At 40.5% G+C, this 22,265-nt stretch overlaps 1 protein-coding gene across 39 annotated transcripts in view; it reads right to left on the bottom strand.

Moving 5' to 3' along the window:
- Positions 1-22,265, bottom strand: part of EPB41L3 (erythrocyte membrane protein band 4.1 like 3) — a 236,562-nt gene that overhangs the window by 143,747 nt on the left and 70,550 nt on the right. For 4 of the 39 annotated variants that reach the window (XM_081078474.1, XM_081078468.1, XM_081078471.1 and 1 more), the window contains exon 1: positions 4,108-4,406. The exons of 22 other annotated variants lie outside the window; for them this stretch is intronic. Coding sequence is in view for 2 of the 17 variants with exons in the window: in XM_081078490.1 (XP_080934616.1) it covers positions 1,016-1,109 (94 nt within the window). In the remaining 15 variants the exon portion in view is untranslated. Of the gene's footprint in view, positions 1-1,015; positions 1,179-3,787; positions 3,808-3,887; positions 3,977-4,107; positions 4,407-22,265 lie in introns of those variants that run through there. 13 more of the 39 variants (XM_081078482.1, XM_081078472.1, XM_081078475.1 and 10 more) reach the window with 9 other exon arrangements.

Consider the following 22,265-nt stretch of genomic DNA (forward strand, 5'->3'; position numbering starts at 1 on the left):
GCTATTTAAGAACAATGTATCAAAATGTCAGCAATCTAAAAATTAAGTTGTCAGCTATTTCTCTGTACTGCAAATTACAAAAGAATCAGGGGTTTGGTGCTAATAGAAGCTTACAATTCTAAAGTGTGCAATTTAACCAATCATCGCAAGGTTTAAAAATGCAGGAGCAAAGACGTTTCAACCAAGCATTTTGCAGTCTGATACCTAACTGCAACTTCTCTACTCATGCCATCCTTCCCATTTTTTCCCCTCTGCCCTTTGCTTTGGAAATACGTTCTGGAATAGCTACACAGTTAAGTAAGAACTGCTCAGAGCTCCTATATACCTAATACACTCACATGAAAAAAATGAGTCATCTTACCAGGAGGTAGAGAAAAGTCAATGAATATCTGCAGCGATTCTGTGGTTCTTCATTTCTTTATACTCACATCACATTAAATTCAGAAATCAAAACATGAAATGTACTTTCCAGTTTCAGAATTTCAGACTTACTTCTTCATATAATTTATTCATCACAAATTTGGGTGAAAAGTGTGATCATCTCTACACTAAAACTCTAAGCAAGGATTAAAATGTTAAATTATAAAATAATTTACAAATAAAAACTTAAATAGAAATCAATTACCCCAAATCACTGCAGCTAGGTTCTAAACTTGTGAAATCTCCAGCTTTTTCCATTTTTCCCAATTGCCAACTGCAATCGCATCACTTAAAAATAAACCAGAAAGAACACTGCCTACCCAGAAAATAAACTATCATTATAGACACTACAGACTTTAAAAAGACGACACTAATAATTTAAACCAAGAATTTAACAAGAATGGTATTTTGGTACAAAGACTAGTAAGAAATATATTGACTCTATGCATAACTAAAAATATACTCATTATTTTTGCTCTTTTGAAAACTGTAAATGGACTTTAAAAAATTACAGTATTTTCCTCAATAAAGGGAATATTCAAAGATTTTGACTGCTGCACAAAAACCCTCTTTTTCCTTGATCTACGAAACACACCTTCCCATGCAGTCTTGCATTCAGGTCTACCTTCCAGTTCTCCAAACAATACCTTACGGTGCAGTTCAACTTGAGAAAGGAGAGTCTCATTCATTTATCAGGCAAAATCAAAGCCAGCAAGATGCTTTAGACCATCTGGTTTTGCCTGCCCCACCCTTGTTTCCTTTGAGCCACAGTGATGTCACAACACTGGGCAGGGCAATGACTTCACTGCTCCAGTCCTTCCTTCTGAGCACATAATTCTTTGCAGCCAAGGCAAATCATATGACAGCAGAACCTTTTGAAAGAAATAGATGTAGCAATTGCACCATTAAAGATCTCTCTAAATGAAGTGGTGCTAAAGACAAACTGGTGGTTTTCAATAACAAGTCTATATACCACAATAAAGCTGACATTCAAAGGAAAACTGTGGTTGGGTACATGGAAGAGACTAGCGGAACTATAGATGACCAGGTTAGTAGAGTACTTAAGAAACCTCTCTTCACTGAAGTCAAATTCTCACAGAAAAGAAACATGTATTTATTTTTCAGTCCGCTCTTGGAATTCCATTTTACTGGGGACGACATGAATTCTAATGTGTGAATTTTAAGACTATATTTAAAGCACTAACCTAAAAGACGAATATGTATTTTACAACATGGAAGAAAATCCCTTGGACAGCATGTTCCCACCATATTTAATTCAATATAAAGTAAATCCCAAAGGATTCCCAAAATAATGGCAACATCACATCTCTTACTACATGAAAGGTTGCTGCTCTTCTAGCTGGGTGGTCCCTTAAAGCATTTGACCAACCAATTTACAAAAACCAATGTACATATAAAATAGCATCTGATCAAGTAAAAACATCCCTGATCTATTTCAACACAATTCAAAGTTGGCCAAAGTACAAGCACTGTACAAGAATTGACAAAAACTGTTTTTAACATAAATCGCCTTTATGCAGAAGAAATGGCTAAAAATTAAATGTAAATATTTCAGACACTGACCTTTGACCTATATCTTCTCAAACCTTCAGCTACAAGGGACTACAAATTAAATCGGCTACTCTTTCTGTTACTGATAAATCATTCACAAAACATGTGTTTTACAGAAATTATTTGCCTAAAGTATATTAGATAGATGAACTTTATGCAGTAACTTGTGCACCTGATATTTCGCTTTTCTAAACCATCAGAAAATCATAATGCAAATGAGGTAGCATGTAGTATTCCACTATTTTTATCAATGCCTTCAGAAATTAACAAATTAAAGATGTACTTCTCTATTTTGAATTTATTTCCTCTCACAATAACTTTGTTACTCCAACTAAAGTTTTAGAAGTTTGACACCAAAATCAACATGCATTTATTTTTAAACCTTGTCTGAGCCAAGATATAAATCATCTCAAATTCCCCAGAGTTCACTCAAGCTTGACGTGCTCCCTTTTCTTAAGAGGACTTTTCTGCTTAATTTGCTGTAAATGATTACGACATCCAGGGCTCTCAGAAATAAGTGAAGTTTCCTTGAGACTTTAAAAATCAGTGAAAAATTCAAAAAGAATGTTTTTAGCACTTAGTGTAATGATTCTTCTACTAGGGATGGTAATGCTAGCAAGGGAAACTCCAACACACCTGGTTGCCTCAGAGAGCCTAAAAATGGACCCCCCCCAAAAGACAGGAAGGACATCTGCAAAAGCAATTCCCCAAGACCAATGTAAAAAAAGCTGAAACACCAACTTAAACACGTAATGGAAGAACTGCATTAGCAAGACTGCCTGGCCCCCTCAGGATTTCTCAGCCCAGACTCCAGGAGTAATTAATAGCACATGTTTTCTTTATCATTCTATGTGTTCTGCCACAATCTCTTCCCAACTTTGACCAGGAGCTGCAACTGGAGGAGAAAACCCTAGAAAACTTTGGGTCCGTAAATATAAAAACCGAAAAGGAAAGAACTCTCCCACTGCAACCGACCACAGTTACAATTTACTAGGTAACCACACCCACCGCATTGCAGAAGCCTTGAACTTGGCTGGGGGTGGAAGGGAGAGGAGAAAGGGGGAGGGGAAGTAAAGCAAGATTAGAGGGGAAATCCGAGAAAGCAAGCCCCCGCTGCAGGAGCCGGGAAACGCCCGCAAGGAACTGGCTGAGACCAGGACTCCAGCGGTCCGACGCCCCGGCCTCCCCACCCCCACCCCCACCCCCACCGGCCGCAGAGCTGCTCCCGCAGACACCTCCCCAGGCACCCCGCAGCCCCGCGGGCGCCAGGTGAGCCGCGCCGCTCCCCGCCCCTCTGCCCCGGCAGGCCAGCCTCGGCCTCCCAGCGCAGGGGTGCGAGGGGAGGGAAGGCAGGGGCGACGGGGCACTGCAGGTGTCCGGGCCAAGAGCAACCTCTTTTGGTCGCTGCCTCCTCCCCCGGAGGCCGAGGTGCAGCCCCCGCCGGCGTCTGAGGGACACTGCCCCAGTTCGGGAAGGAGACAAGTTACATAAAAGCTGCCGGCCCGCTCCCGAGCGGAGATGCTTTGTGCTGAGCGCACCTACCCCCGCACCCCGCTCCCGGGACCAGCCCGCAGCCACGCCGCACAGGGCCCCTCCCGCGCGGGCCGGCCACCCGCCCGGGCGGCGCCGCAGTGTCGCCCTCCCTGCGCAGCCCGCCGGGCCCTCGCCCCCGCCCTCCCAAGGGGTAACTTAAAACATGGCGCCCCGAACGGGGGATGTCGGCAAATTGACCGAGAAAAGGCGCGGGGACCGAGTCGCCCTTTCCGGCGACGTCTCCGGAGGAGACCCCCCGCACCTCCCCACAGGCCGACGATCAGGCTCCGGGCGCCTGCCCAACCGATGCTGCAGCGGGGAGGCGGGCGGAGGGCACGTCCCGGGCACGGGGTTGGGCGCACCGGCTCGGCCCAGCAGGGATCCCAGCAGGCGAGCAGGCGGGGTCCCGAGTGGGGCCTGGCCGCATCTGGGCTCTGGCGATTGCGGCCGCCGTGCAGCGCGGGAGCCACGCGTCAGCGGCGCAGCCCCGCGCGCCTCGCCCCCGGCCTCCGGCTTGTTCTCCGCACCTCGCACAAGGGAGACCCCCTGGGATCCCCGCGTTCCGGCAGACGGAAAAGTTACCTCGGCTGGGCAAGGAGCCCGGGCGCGCGACGGCGTGTGGATGGGCTCGGCGCGCGTCTTCCCGGCTGTGCGCGAGAGGCGCGGGCGTGGGGAGGAAGCCGCAGACGCGGGCTGTTTGCCGCGGCTCCCCGCCCCCCTTTGCAGGGGATTCGGAGGCTCGGCGGGGCTGCGGCGGGGGCACACGCCCAGAGACCGCGCGGAGAAGGCCGGCCTCGTCCTGACTCCGCTTCCCGGCTGCGGGGGAATGGGCCACCGCAGTACTTTAGGACGGTTACGTGGTAACAGCCTTCTCCAGGCGTAGGGTCAGGCTGGGGACAACACCTCGCGACAGCTGCCAATGGCGTTAGCCTTTGGATGTCCACTTAGATTATTGCCTGGGCCCTCTAATCCCCTCCTCTCCCTTCCCAGACACCCCTTTTGAGAGTGGGGGGAAGCTGTGCTTGACCTTCAGGTGAGTTATTTATTAGCTTAGGGGCTACAGTAATTCTTTTTTTCTTTTTGAAAGAAAAAAATTCAAATTGGTGGCATCTTGCACAGGGTGGGCACTCAAGAAATATTAAGTTAATAGAGAAAACCTGAATTAAAGGTGAGGGAAGCGGTTTTCTTTCTGCAGCCTCCTATTCCCCACTATCTTCCCCCCTCCCCCACCATGAATGTTCACAGTTACAGGTGGTCTTCTCAGCTTCCCAGAATAACAGGCAGTCATTATTGATAAAGCTTTACACTGAAATGGAGAGGAAGGGTCTCACACTCTGCTGTGTAGGTGACAGAAATTATTCCTGGTCCTCTCACAACATCTAAGTTCTAACTGAGTAACCAAGACATATTTATTAAATTGTTTAAGGTCCTCTCCATATACTCCTAGTTACCCCTCTAGGAGCTCACCAACTCATTGAGGGAGGGAAAATGGACTCACAAAAATATTGGGGGGCAAACGTGATGCAGAGTAAATGCCAGTGGCAGAGATTAGTGAGCCTGGTGTGTCCCTGACACTTGGTCTGGGTTTCTAGGACACCCCTTTAAGTGCACCCCTTTAAAAGTGGACTTGAACAAATTGTATTGTTTACAACAAACACTAAGTTGGTATTATCATTGGAGACACAGATGGTTTCATGTTTTCATTCTTTCTATTGCCAGGTTTTGGCTTTTTTTTTTTTAATTGAAAATTTGAAAAATTGTTTTCTCCGGGCTTCATGTATCTTAATCTTTCTTGTGATGTAGAAAATCAGCAAGAGTGTATGAATGACTGTTTTCTTGGGAGAGAATGTTAGAATACTAAATATAATTTGTTAAAAGTTAAAAGTACCTAAGTTATCCTAATGTTTTATGAATTCAACATTTGCAGTAAAAACCATACTGCTTCATAGTTTAATAGTAAATCTGGAAAGCAATTACTATGCAACCCTTTGGGCTTGATCAAGGCTCTCTGCTATTCTTTTTTGTTTTTCTACACACACATATGGAGAAAAAGAAATGCCATACAGACTCATGAGCAGTACGTAGCTCTGTCAGTAACTTGCATCTCTGTAATACACTCTCTTCCTTCCACATTAATATCCTGTAGGAGCCCTCTTAGTCATCTCTGTCTCCCCACAGTGCCTCACTGGGTACATTGCAAGCCAAACACTGAACGTTTTTTGCTAAATGAATGAATGGATATCGAATAATGCACTAAGCTGTCACTTTATTTTAAAGGTTCGCTTTCTTTGTGAATAAATTAAGGGACTATTTCCAAAATTCCTTATGCTTCAAAAAATACTAGGGTACCATAAAATAAAAAGACATTATCACATCTTAATACCTGCTGAGTAAAAGCAATAATGAAAAACCTATCTAGCTCTCATCAGGAAATAAAATAACGAGCTCTTCCACATGGAAAAGAGAAGGAAATAGGAAAATAAAGTAGACGGAGGATGATACCATTACAGTTAGATTTGCTTTCTTTCATAAAAAAACTAACTTCTCCCTGCATCCCTCGCACTTCAAAAGCAGCCACTGTACCCCCAGAGAATTCTTTATTCTTGTCAGTGTATAACCCTTGTGCTTTTCCAGTAGAGAACTACAGAAAAGTAGTTCTTGGGTCCAGGGAGTGCCTTTCGTACAGTACCAGAGTTAGTGCAGATTTGACATTGAGAATTCAGATTTCTAGTTTAATATGTACACATGGCAAATACTAAAATAATTCATAAAACCTGGGGAAAGATTCCATGACTCCAGCCTGATCTTGGGATGCCCATACTTGTCTCTACCATAATATTAAATATACGGGTTTCCTGAAATTGTTCTACTGTATAAAACATACATACATCACTAAAGACCAACAAGACATCCAGAATTCTAGTCACGGTACATTGAAATGGAGCACAGCTAACTTTGGGTAAGATATGTGTATAACTGCTCCCCAAACTATAGGGACAGGATTCCCTACAAACCTCCATGGAACCACAGCCATCAATAGCATACTGACTCATTGGTATTCACTGGTCCTCTGCTACCTGAAGAACAATCACTAACCTGATAGCCAAGGACAGGGCAGAATTTGCATGTTGTATTATAGCCATATTGTCAGCCTGATTGACAAGATTCCAGAAAGAAATGAGAGAGAATCTGTCCAGTGAGACCATTGGAACTGTGCCCTCAAACACAAGCATTGGAAGAATATTGAAGCTTGACCAAACTCTACACACACTACTCTACTATGGCATGCAACACTCATTTGGCCTCTGACAATCTCAGACTACCCTTAAAGCACTGTGATATTTAAAAATATTCCCATATTCTTCAATCCTTTAACTTTCAACCTAAGCTGCCTTAGTAAAATGTTAACAACATTTTCAGTGACTAGTCGAGGCCAATTCTATGCTGGAAGAATGTCAGGCACCAGTCCTTGAAATCAAGACACAAAATGTTTAGCCATAGTGTTACCAGGGACCATAAATAAGAGAAATACAGGGATGAATGTATAATTCAAAAGCAACAAGCTAATTCTTCTGAAATGATTCATTTCAAGAGTTTCTAGGTTCTAAGAATAGTGTCAAGTTTACAGCTCATTAAGGCTTCCAGATGCTCTCTTTATTCTGGGTGTCTATACATCATTTCAGGAGTCTGTATACATGCAGAGCACAGACGCAAAATGAAGTTTTAAAAGATACCAATAAGTACAAATGCAGCACAAAATGTACAAAAAATATGTACATATGATAAAGAGCAAGTTTAGACATGTTAATACATTTTTTTAAATCATTCCTATTCGTCAAAATTCCATTACTTGCCTCCTGTCTCTCTTTGTACTTTTGTAAAAATAATTAGTCATAAAGGCAGGACCAATACATATCATGTAAGTTTCACTCACTGTATTAAAATATACCCTTATTAAAGTATTTTTGCTTTCTCCATTTCTAATAAATTTTAGAAATAAATCTCAGCACTTTTAAATAAAATAATTTCTAATAAAATCTCAACATTTATTCTAATCCTTAGTTCTTTTTAAAATTTAAATGCTCAATAATTCTATTATTCCATTAAGTAAAAATATAAATAATACTTTATATTTTGGCATTTTATATATAATGGCAAAATATAAAAAATGGAAGTTGGTAATGTGATATTACTAAATTAAACTCCCAAGCTATTCACCACCTAAGACCACATTGATATTCCAAACAATCAGTATTGGCTTATGCCAAGACAATTAACATTTTAATCATTTTCCCCAAAAAAGACAAAATAAATGCCAGCAAGCCTCTCTGTCTCCTATAAGTTGTAATCAATTCTAACCAGTGATTATTATTTCATTTTAACAGCAATCAACAAGATTTAACTGAGGAAGAAAAAAATGGGTAATAAAACAGAAGTCTGGTTTATAAACTTGTTGACTGTCTACAGGTTTATATTCTCTTTAGGCAAACTTTCCATAGTTAACTTTATAAACTAAGAAATTGTTTATAACTACACCAAGAAAAATGGCATCTTTTTTTGCAGCTTAATATGATTCCTATTTTCCAGCTTTTTTACCCCTCATTTTCAGTTGCCTAACTATACATGCGTACTTCAACAGTGTGGGTACAACCTGAAAATGTGATTCCACTCTAGTACACGGCATCTAGATCATTCTGGGAATCAATGGAAACATCATCTAGAGTATCTGTACCCCTTGAAATAAATCTGGTGTCTAATATAGGTCAAAGCCATTTTAAAGAAAGCCTCTGCTATTGACTCTTTCCTGTTCAAGATGCTTATCAGGAACCTGTTAGAACATCCAGAGCAGGCTTATTTGTAGATGATACAAATCTGAGGACACCAGTTTCTCAATGCAGGTTGTTTGTGAAGAGTTTATGTTTTATATTTCCATGTCAACAATAATCTTGGAAAGCAATAAAAGTTCACACCATTTATATTAGAATCACTTGGAAAGTTTGTTAATAATGTAGATTCTTAGGTCTCTCCCCAGGATAAGCAAATCAGAAGCTCTTGGGTGAGGTTCAGAGGGCAGGTACTTTTAACAAGCTCCCCAGGTGATTTGAAATCACTCAACTCACACACTAACTTACCGTTTTCCTTGAAAATAAGACCTAGCTGGACAATCAGCTCTAATGTGTCTTTTCGAGCAAAAATTGATATAAGACCGGGTATCACATTATAATTATATTATGTTAGACCCGGTCTTATTTGGTCATATTAATTTTTGCTCCAAAAGATGCATTAGAGCTGATTGTCCGGCTAGGTCTTATTTGCGGGGAAACACAGTAGGTGACCAATGTACAACAATAATCGCAAAGGTGACAAAGTTGGTGTATTACTCAGATGTTTACTAGAAGTTGGAACAAAGAAAAGTGGTGGGAGGACAGCCCCATTCAGCCATATAAGTGAGTTAAACCAAAGGGAGCCTACACTACAACAGTCAGCACACATTTTGCAAGATTTATTGCTTGGATCCTGTCCTATGCATCAACTTGCAACAGCAGTTCATTAGCAGTAAGTATAGTAATAAATAACAACGAAAGATTGTTCTGTACCCAATTCCAACAATAATTGGATTAGGTGCCCACTTACTGAAGATTGCAATAACACTACAACTCTGACCTTAATTTCCAAGTGCACAAAACATCTTTACAAAGTTGCCAAGGGATGCCTCATTATAATGGAAATGGAGAACTAATTGCTGGCAGTTTTGGTTAAGTTGGAGATTTGACTATCCCAAAGCTAGCAAATAGAAACTTTAAATTATTATTAGGTTGCTGCAAAAGTAATTGAGGTTTTTGCAATTATTTTTAACTTTTTAAACCTCAAGTACTTTTGCACCAACCTAATAATATCACTTGGTATAGCATACATATGCTAACAGGCATCCCCTAAACTGATGAGTGAAAATTAGTGAACCAAATTGAAAAAAGAAATTTACCAGAGGCTACATCTTTCTATCCTTAAGCACAACTCAAGGAATTTTGTTTCATAAAAACAATATCCTTAATCCTATTAAGTTAATAGAGTGTTAATTTTATAGGTCTTGTATTTTTCATATCAATTTGTAAGGTTATTTTTGTTTTATAATTGATGAGACCTATATAGCATGATCAACTTAAATTCCATTTTACATCTATATGTATTAAAGTAACAAAAATAAGACAACATGGGGGGAGCATCAGAAATATTTTCTTTCATTGGAAGAGTGTTAAAAAATGAGATTTCAGCTCAATAAAAGGAAACTTCCATTCTAGTAATATGGAACCAGGCTGTTTTATGAGCCAGTGGGCTCTCCAGCTAGCATGTTTAAGGGACGGATACCAGGAGACATCTGTGAACAATGCCCCAGAAGAAATTCCTCTGTCAGGTGGGCTTTTGGGCAAGATCATATTTAATGTCCTGTCCAACTCTAAGATCAAATTTATTTCCAAGTGTTTTCCACCCAGGAACCATGGTTTGCCCATAATTCTTCACTGTTGAAGTAGCAACTCAAATGTTGACTTCATTAAGATATACTAATGTATGTATATATATATATTTACATATTATTGAATAGCCTACAAAACTACTGCGTTATAAATTGAGATTAATCTGTCATTGATGTGGTGCTTTTACTCCGTGAGTCTGAAGATAATTTCCACTACCTTTTCCCTTCCCATGTCTTCTCTGATCCATCAACTCTAATCTATTTCTCCCACCCCTGCTCATCAGACCTTCCTTTATCTGAGCCTTAGGTAGATGGGCTTGATGTTGTTTGAGTCAAGGTATAAAGATTCTAAATGGGAAACCATTATATTTCTAAGCCTTCTTCTGAATTATCCCCAAGTGTCCGAAAGCCCATCCTAAATTATTCCTCTGTTTACCAAAATCAAGCAGGCATACACTTACCATATTATATACATGGTCATGAATGCCATTGAGGCCTGATGAACAGAGTTCTAGATGACATCTTAAAATTGTGTTGTGTCCTTGAGCAAATTTCAGCTCCTCCTGTTATCAATATCCACTGAAATACTTCTTCCATTTTCTGTTTTATTAGAATAGAGTGGTGGTTGTCATCATGACTACATATTAGAAGAATCAATTGTGGGAACTTTTAAAAATAGCAACTGAAGTTAATTACCATGGCTGGAAGATAAACAGATGTGGACTTACAATTCTCTCTACTTTGTGTACATTTCAAATGTTTCATAATAAAAATTTTAAATTAAAAAATAATTTAAAAATACGAATGCTTGATATCTAGACCAAACCAGTTAGATCAGAACTTCTGGGGAGTGAAGTCCCGACATCAATATCTTTTAACATTCCCCAAGTGATTTTTATGTGTAGGCAGAGTTGAGAAACAGGAGTAAAAAAAGACTAAACCACAAAATTAAATTGAATGTTAAGAATCCCTCAAAAGAAGGATGCCATAAAAATAAATATTAATAGCAACCATCTCCTTATATTTTTAAACAATTACTTAAAGTGTTTGATAGAAGCCACTGGATTAAACATGCATGTACCCATTATCCTTTATGAAGGTAGTTGTTTTTTGAACACGTGTTCAGTTTCCTTAGCAGTGCCTCCCATCAGATTTGTTGATATTCACACTCTTTAGGGGAAACCTATTACTGTGTTTGGCCACCCTTTTAATTGTAAGATGTCAATAAAATGCTGGCATATATAACAACAGGCATAAAGAATTCATAACATTAAATATCATGACTAGAATTTCAACAGCTCTTCAAACACCCCAAAGAAAAAAGTATCATTCATGGTTTTATTCCAAGTTCCTGTGTGATGTAGAGAAAATACAGTAGAGCACACATGATTATCTTAGGTGATGATTAATAGACTGTTCCAGCATGTAGTTAGAAGGGTCTGATAAGGAATCATAACTAGATTTTCCAGTCAAGATAGCAGAGTAGGTAAGAACTGTGCTTACCTCCTCTCATGACCCTATCAAAATTACAACCAAACTACAGAAACACCATCATTGAAATTGCCTGAAATCTAGCTGAGCCAAAGCCCTACAACAAACAACATACAGAAGAAGCCACCTCAAGACTGGCAGGAGGGTGAGAAATGTGGAGCAGGATGGTCACACCCCCCCATGTAACCATTAAAAATTGGGAGGGATATATTGGCTGTAGAGGTCCCACTTGGAGGAGCGATGGGTCCCAGCCTCATACCAGGGTCTGCAGCCCAGGGTTCCAGTGCCCAGAAGAGAAGTCCCTATAACTTCTGGCTGTGAAAAGCAGCAGAGATTGTGGTTGACTGAATCGGAGGGCAGCTGAAATCCCAGGCAGTCCTCTAAAAGGGCCAACATACGGATTACTTGCTGATGGACTTACTTGCTCTGAGCTCCAGCAATGGGGCAATAGCTCAAAAGGTGCCTCAGACATATGGAGAGGAACTGAATTGTCTGGCTGCAGGGTGAGGACAGTAGGAGAAGCTTTCTCCCAGATGGAGGAGCTGGCAGAAGCCATTGTTTGCTTGTTGAGTCCTCCCCACTCCTGGCATGCAGATGTATGTGGAAGCTATATCTGAGTCTCCATCAACCTGGCTAACACCATTCATTCATCCTGCCCTGGTGATTCCCTGAGACCATGCCCAACCCAACTTGTGGACCCACCCAAGCAACTTCCAGTGGCTTTTCAATACTAATAGCCTTTCTTGGCTCATGTGGCAGACTTTCCTAATATCTTCAAAGGTTCACAGAATCCAAACAAACAGCATCTAGTTTCATCCCATACCTCAGACCGAGCATCACGATGCCCAGCCCTAGGGGCAGCTAGCCTTGGTTCACAGCTAGGCCTCTTGAGGCACCTCCAAGCTCAGCATGGGTGGCAGCTATCTGCAAGTTCCTTTGTGGCTTATACCAGGTGTTCCTGGGCTGAGCACAGGCTGCCGCTAAACTTAGCCTGCAGCGGGTCCAGTTCTAGGAGGCCCTGGGTCCTGCAAGCCCAGTGGCCAGCTACAAACAGAGGCAGAGCATCACGCAGCCACCTCCAAAATTGACACACTAAAAGGGCAGACTGGGCAGGCACCACAGCCATGCTAAAGCAATCCTGTTCTGTAGGGTCAGCCCCTGTACTACATTTCCACCACTGCAGTCATAGCCAGTCCTCACAACCAATCAGCCCAAAGGTCAATCCCTCCCACTGACATGCAAACAGCAACCAAGACTCAACTACAGTAGGAGGGCACACACAACCCACACAAGAGTCACACCTGGAGCACCCAGCTCTAGTGACCAGGGGACTGTGTGCCACTAGGCCCCAAAAGCCACCCACTACAGAAGGCCACTCTACTAAGACTGGGGGGCATAGGAGCCCTACCTAATACATAAAAACAAACACAGAGAGGCAGCCACAATGGGGAGACAAAGAAACATGTCCCAAATAAAAGAACAAAACAAATCTCCAGAAAAAGAAGTAAACGAAATGGAGACAAGCAACCTATTTGATACAGAGTTCAAAACACTGATTATAAGGATGCTCACTTATCTCAGGGAGAATTTTAACAAAGAGATAGGAAACATGAAAATAGAGATAGAAAACGTAAAAAAGAACCAAAATAAAGAATACAATAAGAAAAATGAAGAATACATTAGAGGGAATCAATAGACTAGATGAAGCAGAGGACTGAATCAGTGATTTAGAAGATAAAGTAGCAGAAAACATCCAAACAGAATAGAAAAAAGAAAAAAGAATCCAAAAAACAACAACAACAACACAACAAAGAATTTAAGAATGCTTCTGGGACAACATCAAGCATAACAATATTTGTATCATAGGGGTACCAGCAAGAGAAAAGAGAGTGCAAGGAATTGAAAACCTATTTGAATAAATAATGATGGAAAACTCTCCTAACCTGAAGGAAATAAACATACGTGCCTGGGAAGTGCAGAGAGTCCCAAATAAGATGAACACAAAGGGGTGCACACCAATACACATCATAAGTAAAATGCCAAAGTTTAAAGACAAAGACAGAATGTTAAAAGCAGCAAGAGAAAAACAGTTATCTACAAGGGAGCTCCCATAAGAGCTTATTAGATGATTTCTCAACAGAAACTTTGCAGGCCAGAACAGATGGGCATGAAATATTCAAAGTGATGAAAAGTAAGGACCTCCAACCAAGATTACTCTACCCTGTAAAGCTATCGTTTAGAATTGAAGGACAAATAAAGAGCTTCCCAGACAAGAGAAAGCTAACGGAGTTCATCACCACTAACCAGTATTACAAGGAATCTTAGAAGGACTTCTTTAAAATGAAAACATAAATAAATAAATATGTACAATAACATGGCAATGATGAAATATATATCAACAATTACTTTCAATGTAAATGGATTCAATGCTCCAATTCAAAGACAGTGTGGCTTAATGGATAATAAACAAGACCCTTACACATGCTGCCTATAAGAGACTCTCTTCAGATTGAAAGACACACAGATGGAAAATAAAGGGATGGGAAACAAATATTTCATGGAAATGGAAACAATGAAAAAAATCTGGAGTAGCAATACTTATACCAGACAAAATAGACTTTAAAACAAAGGTTATAACAAGAGACAAAGAAGAACTCAGTAATCCCACTTCTGTGGATTTATCCAAAGAAACCCAAAACTCTACTTCAAGGGGATACATGCATCCATATGTTCACTGCAGCATTGTTTACAATGGCCAAGATGTGGAGGCAGCCTGTATGTCTGTCAGTGGATGAATGGATAAAGAGAAAGTGGTACATGTATACAATGGGATAGTGCTCGGCCAAGAACGGGAATGGATTTTTGCCATCTGCAGCAGCATGGATGGACCTGGAGGTTACTGTGCTGAATGGAGAGTATGTCAGACAGAGGGAGACAGAAGCAATGTGATTCTGCTTGTAAGTGAAACCTAAAGAACAAAACAAACAAACAAAAAAGAAATAAACTCACAGATACAGAGAACATTTTGATGGTGCCAGATAGGAGTGTTGGGGGTGGTGAGTGAAAAAGGGGAAGAAATTAAGAAGTACAAATTGGTTGTTACACAGTAGTCATGGGGATGTAAAGTAAAGCATAGGGAATATAGTCAATAATAAGGTAATAACTGTATAGTGCTAGGTGGGTACTATACTAGTTGGGGGAATCATTTCTTAAATTATATAAATGTCTAACCACTATGCTGTACACCTGAAATTAATATAAAATAACATTGAATGTGAAGTGTAACTGAAAAATTTAAAAGGGGGGGGAAGGTAAAGGGGAATAAGAGGTTCAAATTTCCAGGTATAAAACAAATAACTCATGGGGATGTAATGTACAGCATGGGGAATATAGTCAATAATATTGTGATAGTGGGGTACAGTGTCAGAAGGTTGCTGGACTTATGGTCATGACTTCCTTAGGTATATACATGTTGCAAAATTTTTGTGTACGCTTGAAACTGATATAGTATTGTATATTAACTATTTTAATAAAAATCTTTAACTATATTTTAATATAGTATTGTATGTTAACTATATTTTAGTAAGAAAAGGATTCATGTCTAAATAAATAATGAATTGGGGCTAGTGATTTTCCCTCAGGGGTGTTCAGGCCTTGGAATTCTACATCATGGTGCCCAGCCCAGCCCAGGGATCACTATGTTTACTAAGAGCCAAAATTTATTGAGCATTTACCTTGTGCAAGTTACTGTTTTATGAGCTACTCTATGAGAATACTCATTTTACCATCTCAAGAACCTTGTGGAATAGATTCTGTGATTACTCCTATGTTTACTAAGAGCCAAAATTTATTGAGCATTTACCTTGTGCAAGTTACTGTTTTATGAGCTACTCTATGAGAATACTCATTTTACCATCTCAAGAACCTTGTGGAATAGATTCTGTGATTACTCCTATTTTACAGAAGGAGTAAATGAGGCAGAAACATATTCAACAATATGTCCAAGTTTACCCGGGTATGACCAGTAGAGCCAGGATACAAATTAGGGTGGTCTGACTCTACAGCTAGATCTATCAGACCTCTAACTACACAGTGAAATATATATACATATATACACATGCACATATTCGGTTAAATCCCATGAAATTGCCAACATTCAACTGATTTTCAACTTTCAAAAACAGTAATTTTCAGTATAAAAACATACTGCAATGACAAAACATTGCATTAACTATGAATGCAGAGAAGCACTGAGCTAAGGAATGACTATTTCTACTACCATATGCTAATACATATGCGTATTAGAGAAGAGAAAAAGTCCTCTGAAAAGTCCCTAAGAACGCTAACACAGAAAGCACACGCAGGTTGTTTGTAGTCTAAGAAGCTACTAAAAGAACGTAAGACAAATGCTAATCAAAATACAATAATTATTAACTTTTATTTAACACCTACTATATGCCGCATACTGATTTTAAGAGCTCCATATATATGTTATCTCTTTATTCCTCACAGTTCTATGAGGCAGGAATTGTTATGATCCACATTTTACATATGATAAAACTAAGGTCACTGGACATCTAAGTAATGCATCCCTGGTCACACATTTGTGAAGTAGGGGGACCAGGCAATCTTATTTTGGAAACTGCTCTTAACCACAATGCTAACTTGTTCATACAGAATGCCATATGTTCGGTGGGAATTTCCTCCACAGAAAAAGGAATATTACGCTTAAAAGCTGTACTGCAAAGGGAATCCATGTGTAAATATGCACCTATTTTACTCAGAATAGCATTTTACTTACTCTTTACTATTTAGAATTTGAGAAAAAGTTCAAAGGAGAGTGCTCTACTCCATTGGTCAATCCTAGTGGCTCTATCTTCAAAATACATCCAGAATCCGACCACTGGTTACCACGCCCACTCCTAGCGAGTCATCACTCTCCCTCGCCCGGGTTCCTGCAACAGCCTCAGCACATTTCTCTCTTCTACCAGCCTCCAACCTTTACAGTCCTTCTCCAAACAAAAGATATTGTAATCCTAGTAAAACAAGCCGGATTACGTCGCTCACGTTCTAAGCCTCCCAAGGCCTTCAGACCTCCATCAGCACCCTGCCCCATTCCAACCCACCGTTCTGAGCACATCCACAGCCACACTCCTTGCCTGGCTCACTCTGGCCTCCTTGCAGATTCTTAGACAAGCCAGGCACCCATTACCTTCAGTTTCTCTCTCCCATGTGCTCACACTCTCACCTTCTTCAAATCTGTTCATATGTCCCCTTCTCACAGAGGCTTAGCCTGATAACCTTATTGAAAACTGTGACTGGGCCACCCCCTCATCCTGCTTCACATTTTTGTGTGTGTTTTTTTGTTTTGTTTTGTTTTGTTTGTTTTTAATCATCTAAGATACCTATCATTTCCTTATTTATGTTTATTGTCGGTCTCTCACCATTCTCAATGTAAGTCGCAGAAAGGCAGGGGTTCTGGGCTCCTATTGGCTGGGTGTCCCAGCCACATGGAACATAGGGAAGACATTCAATACATGTTTGATGAATGTGAAAATGGAAAAAGCAGCACATAAAACATGAGATTGGGGAGAAGAGTGACTAGGGATAGAAAGTACAGAATTGAAGAGTTAGGTTGCCCAGGATTGGGATTAGACACCAGAAGGAAGAGATCTTGAAGGAAGAAATGCTAAGAATGTGATACGTGATAAAAAAAAATGTGTGCATAGTTATATGTAATAAACCTCCTCCACGTCCACCAGTGGAAGTGATTTGGGCAAAGTCTCCCAACCAACCTCCCCACCCTCACCCCTGAACCAACATGGACGACACCAGCAGGGTGTATCTCCCAGCACATTCACAGAGATGAAAGGAAAGAATGGTAAAGCCACCCCATTTCAAATGCCACTGAGACATTTGTTAACATCAGGGTGGATTTAACAAGCACTTACCTTCTCGTGACAAAAAAAAATATGACAGGATCCAAGTAGGACCCTCTTTACTCATCTGTACAAACAATGTAAATGACCACTGCAGTGGAAAATGTCAGGTCAAGTGAAGCAGAAGTGTCCAGGCTAATGTTATTTTTCGTATCAATCGTTGCCATGGTGACATTTAGCAATGACCAGGCAGTGAATATTTTTAAGAGGCTGTTGGATGAAAAGCAGTTGCAATCCAGCCTCTGTCTTCACAAATCACACTTATCCTACTTGCTCCCATTAAATGGCTCACTTCTTTTAATTGCACTTGGCATGCTCACAAAAGATGAGTTTTAGATTCTATCATTTCAGACTTGAAGCCTATACTATGTTTTTCCATTTGGCCTGCATTAAAGTTTTATTCGGTGATTCACAGTGACTTTTCAAAGGTCACCGGATCATTCATCTGCCCAAAACGTCTCCTAATCCCCAGCCTCTTCTTCCACCAGGGCACTCAAGTTCTAAGGCTTCTCATGCCCTAGTAACCCTCTGGAAGGAGTGTTTATGTGGATTCCTATTTGCCAACTTGATACAACAGCCATACTTTAAATAAATTTTAGATCTTAACTACTCCCTCCACCCCTGCTAGATTGCAAGCTCTGTAAGGGCATCAGCTATCTCTTACTCATATCTATACTTTCCAGTACGAGTAGCATGGAATATCAACCCCGAAAAAACAAAAACAAACAAACAAAAAACCTGAAAAAACCCCTAGCACTAGGTCCTAGAGAGCTCAGTGAATGACACCACCAATTCCTCCTCATACAAGTTAGAAGTCCTGATGTCTTCCTGCCATCTTCCTCTTCCTCAGCCCTTTTATCAGTTTACCTAGTCCTTTTCATTTTACCTTAATCTCCTGGACCTTTCCACATCTCCCTCTCCCTGTTCTCTATCCCATAATAGTCTGGTATCTAATCCAGCTCCCCTGACATGATTGACTTCTCAGAAATATAAGGGTGATACTGTGACCTTCTGCTTCGAACATCCTCAGGGTATGGATTACACCCTGTAAGGTAGCCTCAATGCCCTGAGTTCTCTTTGGGCTCCTGAAACATCTGCCTTCTTCCACTCTAATCAGACTGGCCACCTTTCTGTTCCTTTTTTTTCAAGTTCCCTAACTTTGGTCACATATCCTCATTAAGAGCTCTGGCAGCACCAGTCTCTTTGCTTGCTAGCATTGCCAGAATTGCAATTATGCATTGTGTATGTGATGATTTGATGAACCACTACCTCCCTTCAATAGATGTAAGTCCCAATCAAAGACTAGGGCGGCTTCTGCTCACCACTGCGTGCCCAAGTAGCATACCACCTGGCATGTAGGAGACATTCTATTCATTGAACATTTATCATAAATAAACAACTGTGGACTGTCATTATTAGAAATGCTGCAACCCATAATGGTAGGTGTCTGCCTGCACAGTTGGTAATGTGGGGCTTGCTATTTATTCTGGATACAAAAGAAAAGCAAACACACAGGCCCCAAATCAATAAGGCATTTTGGATCTTGGACACTTAAATAAGGCTCACAGTGGGTACTCAAATATCTATCTGTATAGTTTACAAAGAGGGACAGAGGAGGAACCAAAACTTGCCATTTTTCCTAACGGTGTAGCTGGAGGAGGAACATTTGGTGCCTGAAATGCTGCCACTAAAGGAGAGAGAATGATGCAACTATTCCTCAGTCTAGAACAGGGGTGTCCAAACTTTTTTCAACAGTTTTCACCAAGGGCCATATGCGGTAAAATACACAAACAGCCGGACCACTCACTCAAGGTGAAGTACGTATAGCCTCACCTCGTTTGTTTAAGTAAATATATTTTTGGAATTTGCTGCGGGCCAATAAAAAATGGATTGCCCACTGCAGTTGGCCCTCAGGCCGCTGTTTGGACACCCCTGGCCTAGACCATCAGCCTCTGAACCTCACTGCTGATTCCCATTTGCTCTCTGTATGTCAGTGATTAATCCTGGCAGAGAAATTAAAGGGCAGAAAAATAAGAGACATTTGTATGGCAATCGGGGATGGATGGAAGGAAAGCCAGGCAGACAATGAGTCTCTGTCTGTCCCTGGCCCGACATGGTACACAGAGCAGGAGGCCTGGAATCAGCCCTCTGGTTCCTGCACTCCCATGGCCCTTAACCTTGGCTCGTCCCATGTTGCATCATCATCTTTTATCTGCTTTCTCATTTCTAAACTGAGTGACTAAACCTTTTTCAAGGACCACTGAGAGGATTAAATAAAATAATTGATGTAAAAAGCACTTAGTGAGCTCTGAGTGTCACATAATAGTGTGTTGCAGTTATGACAGCAGCTCACAATAATACCACTTGGCCTCTCCCTCAGTTGGTACATCCTGGAGGTCCCCAAGGCTCCCTCCTTTTGTCTCACCTCAGTGGACTCCACGATACAGAAGCTGAGCAGGGGTGCCCTTGGAGAACCAGCCCTCTTGACAAAGTGAAGGAGGATAGCTCTCGACCCTTGGGAGGTGTGTTGAACTTATAAAGCCACTTCACAGAAAGCTGGGAAGAAGCAGCCAGGAGGCCCTTAATAGCTAAACTGCTGGGACTGCTGACTTGGTTCCTTTGCTTGATGGAAATGGGGTTAAGTGCAAGAAATCATATCTGTGAGGAGATAACAGGTCTCACATTTTTAAATAAACATATATGAACTTACACTGTGTTAGCATGTATGCTGGTCCTAATATGTGTTTCCCCCAGCCTTCCAGCCATTGCTGAAAGCATTTTTAAGGCACTTATTTGAAAAGTTCTCTCAAGAGCACATGGAAATCACTTAAAAAATTACAATACTCATGTTGTTAAAGGTGAATATATTTTTTGGGAGGAGACAAAGTAGTTTAGCACCAGGCTAATGAATAAGGGGAACAACTGGGGTCAGTTCTATGGGACATTAACAGAAAACAAAAGAAAACCCTAAGTTTTAACTATAAACACATTTCAACTGAATTCTTAGAATAGTTTAATGTGCTAGTTTAGAAGGAAGTTCAAAAAACAGTTTCAAAAAGATTTTGAGTAACAGAACCATCTCCACTCACTGTCATTTACTAAGGGCTTACTATCTGTTAGGCACTCTGTAAATACTTTACATACGCTATCATTTAAGATTCAGAAAAAGCCCTGGTTTATTATACCCATCTTACAGATGAGAGGTTAGGTAACGGACCAAGGTCACAATCAACTAAACAATAGAACTGCACTTATCTGCATAGAGAAATTTACTTGCCTATCTCCTCTACAAGATGCCTTCCTTTAAATTAATGAACTCTGATAAGTTTTTTAATTCGCGTCATATAATGGTCAAGCTTCTTTTAATTAATGCAAAAACAGAACATTGCAACAAATATGCAGGATTAACAGAAAATGGGGCCTAAGCCCCTGGAACAGAGCTTTACAAATGTATAAAAATTTCCCTAAGGGTCTCATTTGGATGAGACCCTTCCAAATGGGAAGCAGAAATGAGCCTAATAAAAACCTGAAAATGGGTAACAGATACCATTATGCTTATGTGGAGCGTTTAAGCTGTTACTATATAGAATAACTGTGTATTATATTTAATTACATAGAAGCTACACAGCCTAGGTGTTATGGGCTGAGTTTAAACCTGGCTCTGGAATCTGCCAGCTGTGTAGTAAATTATCCTTCAAGGCCTTAAGGTCTTAATTGCAAATGGGGCATGACCAGGTCACCCTCTTCATGGGGTTGCTTGAGAATCCAATATGTTAAGCTCTTCTAATTGCTCCTAACGCATAATAAGCATTGTAAATGTTAGCTATTATTATTAATATTTATGTAAAAATGCATTACTTTACTTTACCCTAAGGGTCCTTATCTGGGAGAGGGCACAACAGGACAAACAGTCACATTCTACTAGTGTACTTAATCTTGACAGTGGTGCTTTAATTCCATTAGACTACATCAAGTATGAGTCTTTTGAACTTTAGGAGTATTTTCTTTGCCAACATTGCACAGTGTCTGCAATTAATTAAATGATATTTGCTAAAATGAAAAGTTTCCAGGACCGTTTCCATATAATCTTTCAAAAAAAGAATAATTTGGCATGCTCTCCTTATGAAGATGAATAAACATTTTTCTTCTCCTGCAGAGGACTTTGTGATCTTCAAAATATTTGGCTACAGTTTTTTTGTTTTGTTTTGTTTTATTTTTAAGAAGTTGAGGCAGGCACAGTTACGCTACAGTTGCAGGTCAACAGAATAGATGATAATGTTTTATATGATGGAATGTTCTCCTATCACTAAGTCTGGAGTTATTAACAGCATTATTTACAAATTAATAGGGAAGGGAATTCTCTCTGCTTTCCTGGTTTTTAACACCCATTATATGCAAACAGAGAGAGACAAAGTTATGGGTACCTTGGAGTATCTACCTTACCTGTAGAAAATCCCTGCTTCTTCCTCCCACCTTACAACACCAGAGAATGTTATAATGGGGCTAGCTGAGAACTCTTAGTGAACTCAACAACCACCAGAGATAGGAGACTAAAGGCAAAGCTTCGTAGCAGCGATGCAAAAAATGGCAATTCGGTGTAACTGAAATACTACAGTTTATCCATACTTCAAATGTATCATGGATGAAGTAGGCTTTTTTCCAATTACCTGGGAAGCCAACCACTAAAATAGTCTTTTACGGAAAAATGTCTGTGAGTTCCAAATAATCAATCTACAAATGAACTTATAGATGTGTTTATAAATTCACGGTTATTTGGTTCAATTTGAAACCTTCTTGCAGTTCATATCAATCATGCAACATTTACTTGGTACCTCTCT

This window comes from Rhinolophus hipposideros, assembly GCF_964194185.1.
Source record: "Rhinolophus hipposideros genome assembly, chromosome: 17".
NCBI lineage: Eukaryota > Metazoa > Chordata > Mammalia > Chiroptera > Rhinolophidae > Rhinolophus > Rhinolophus hipposideros.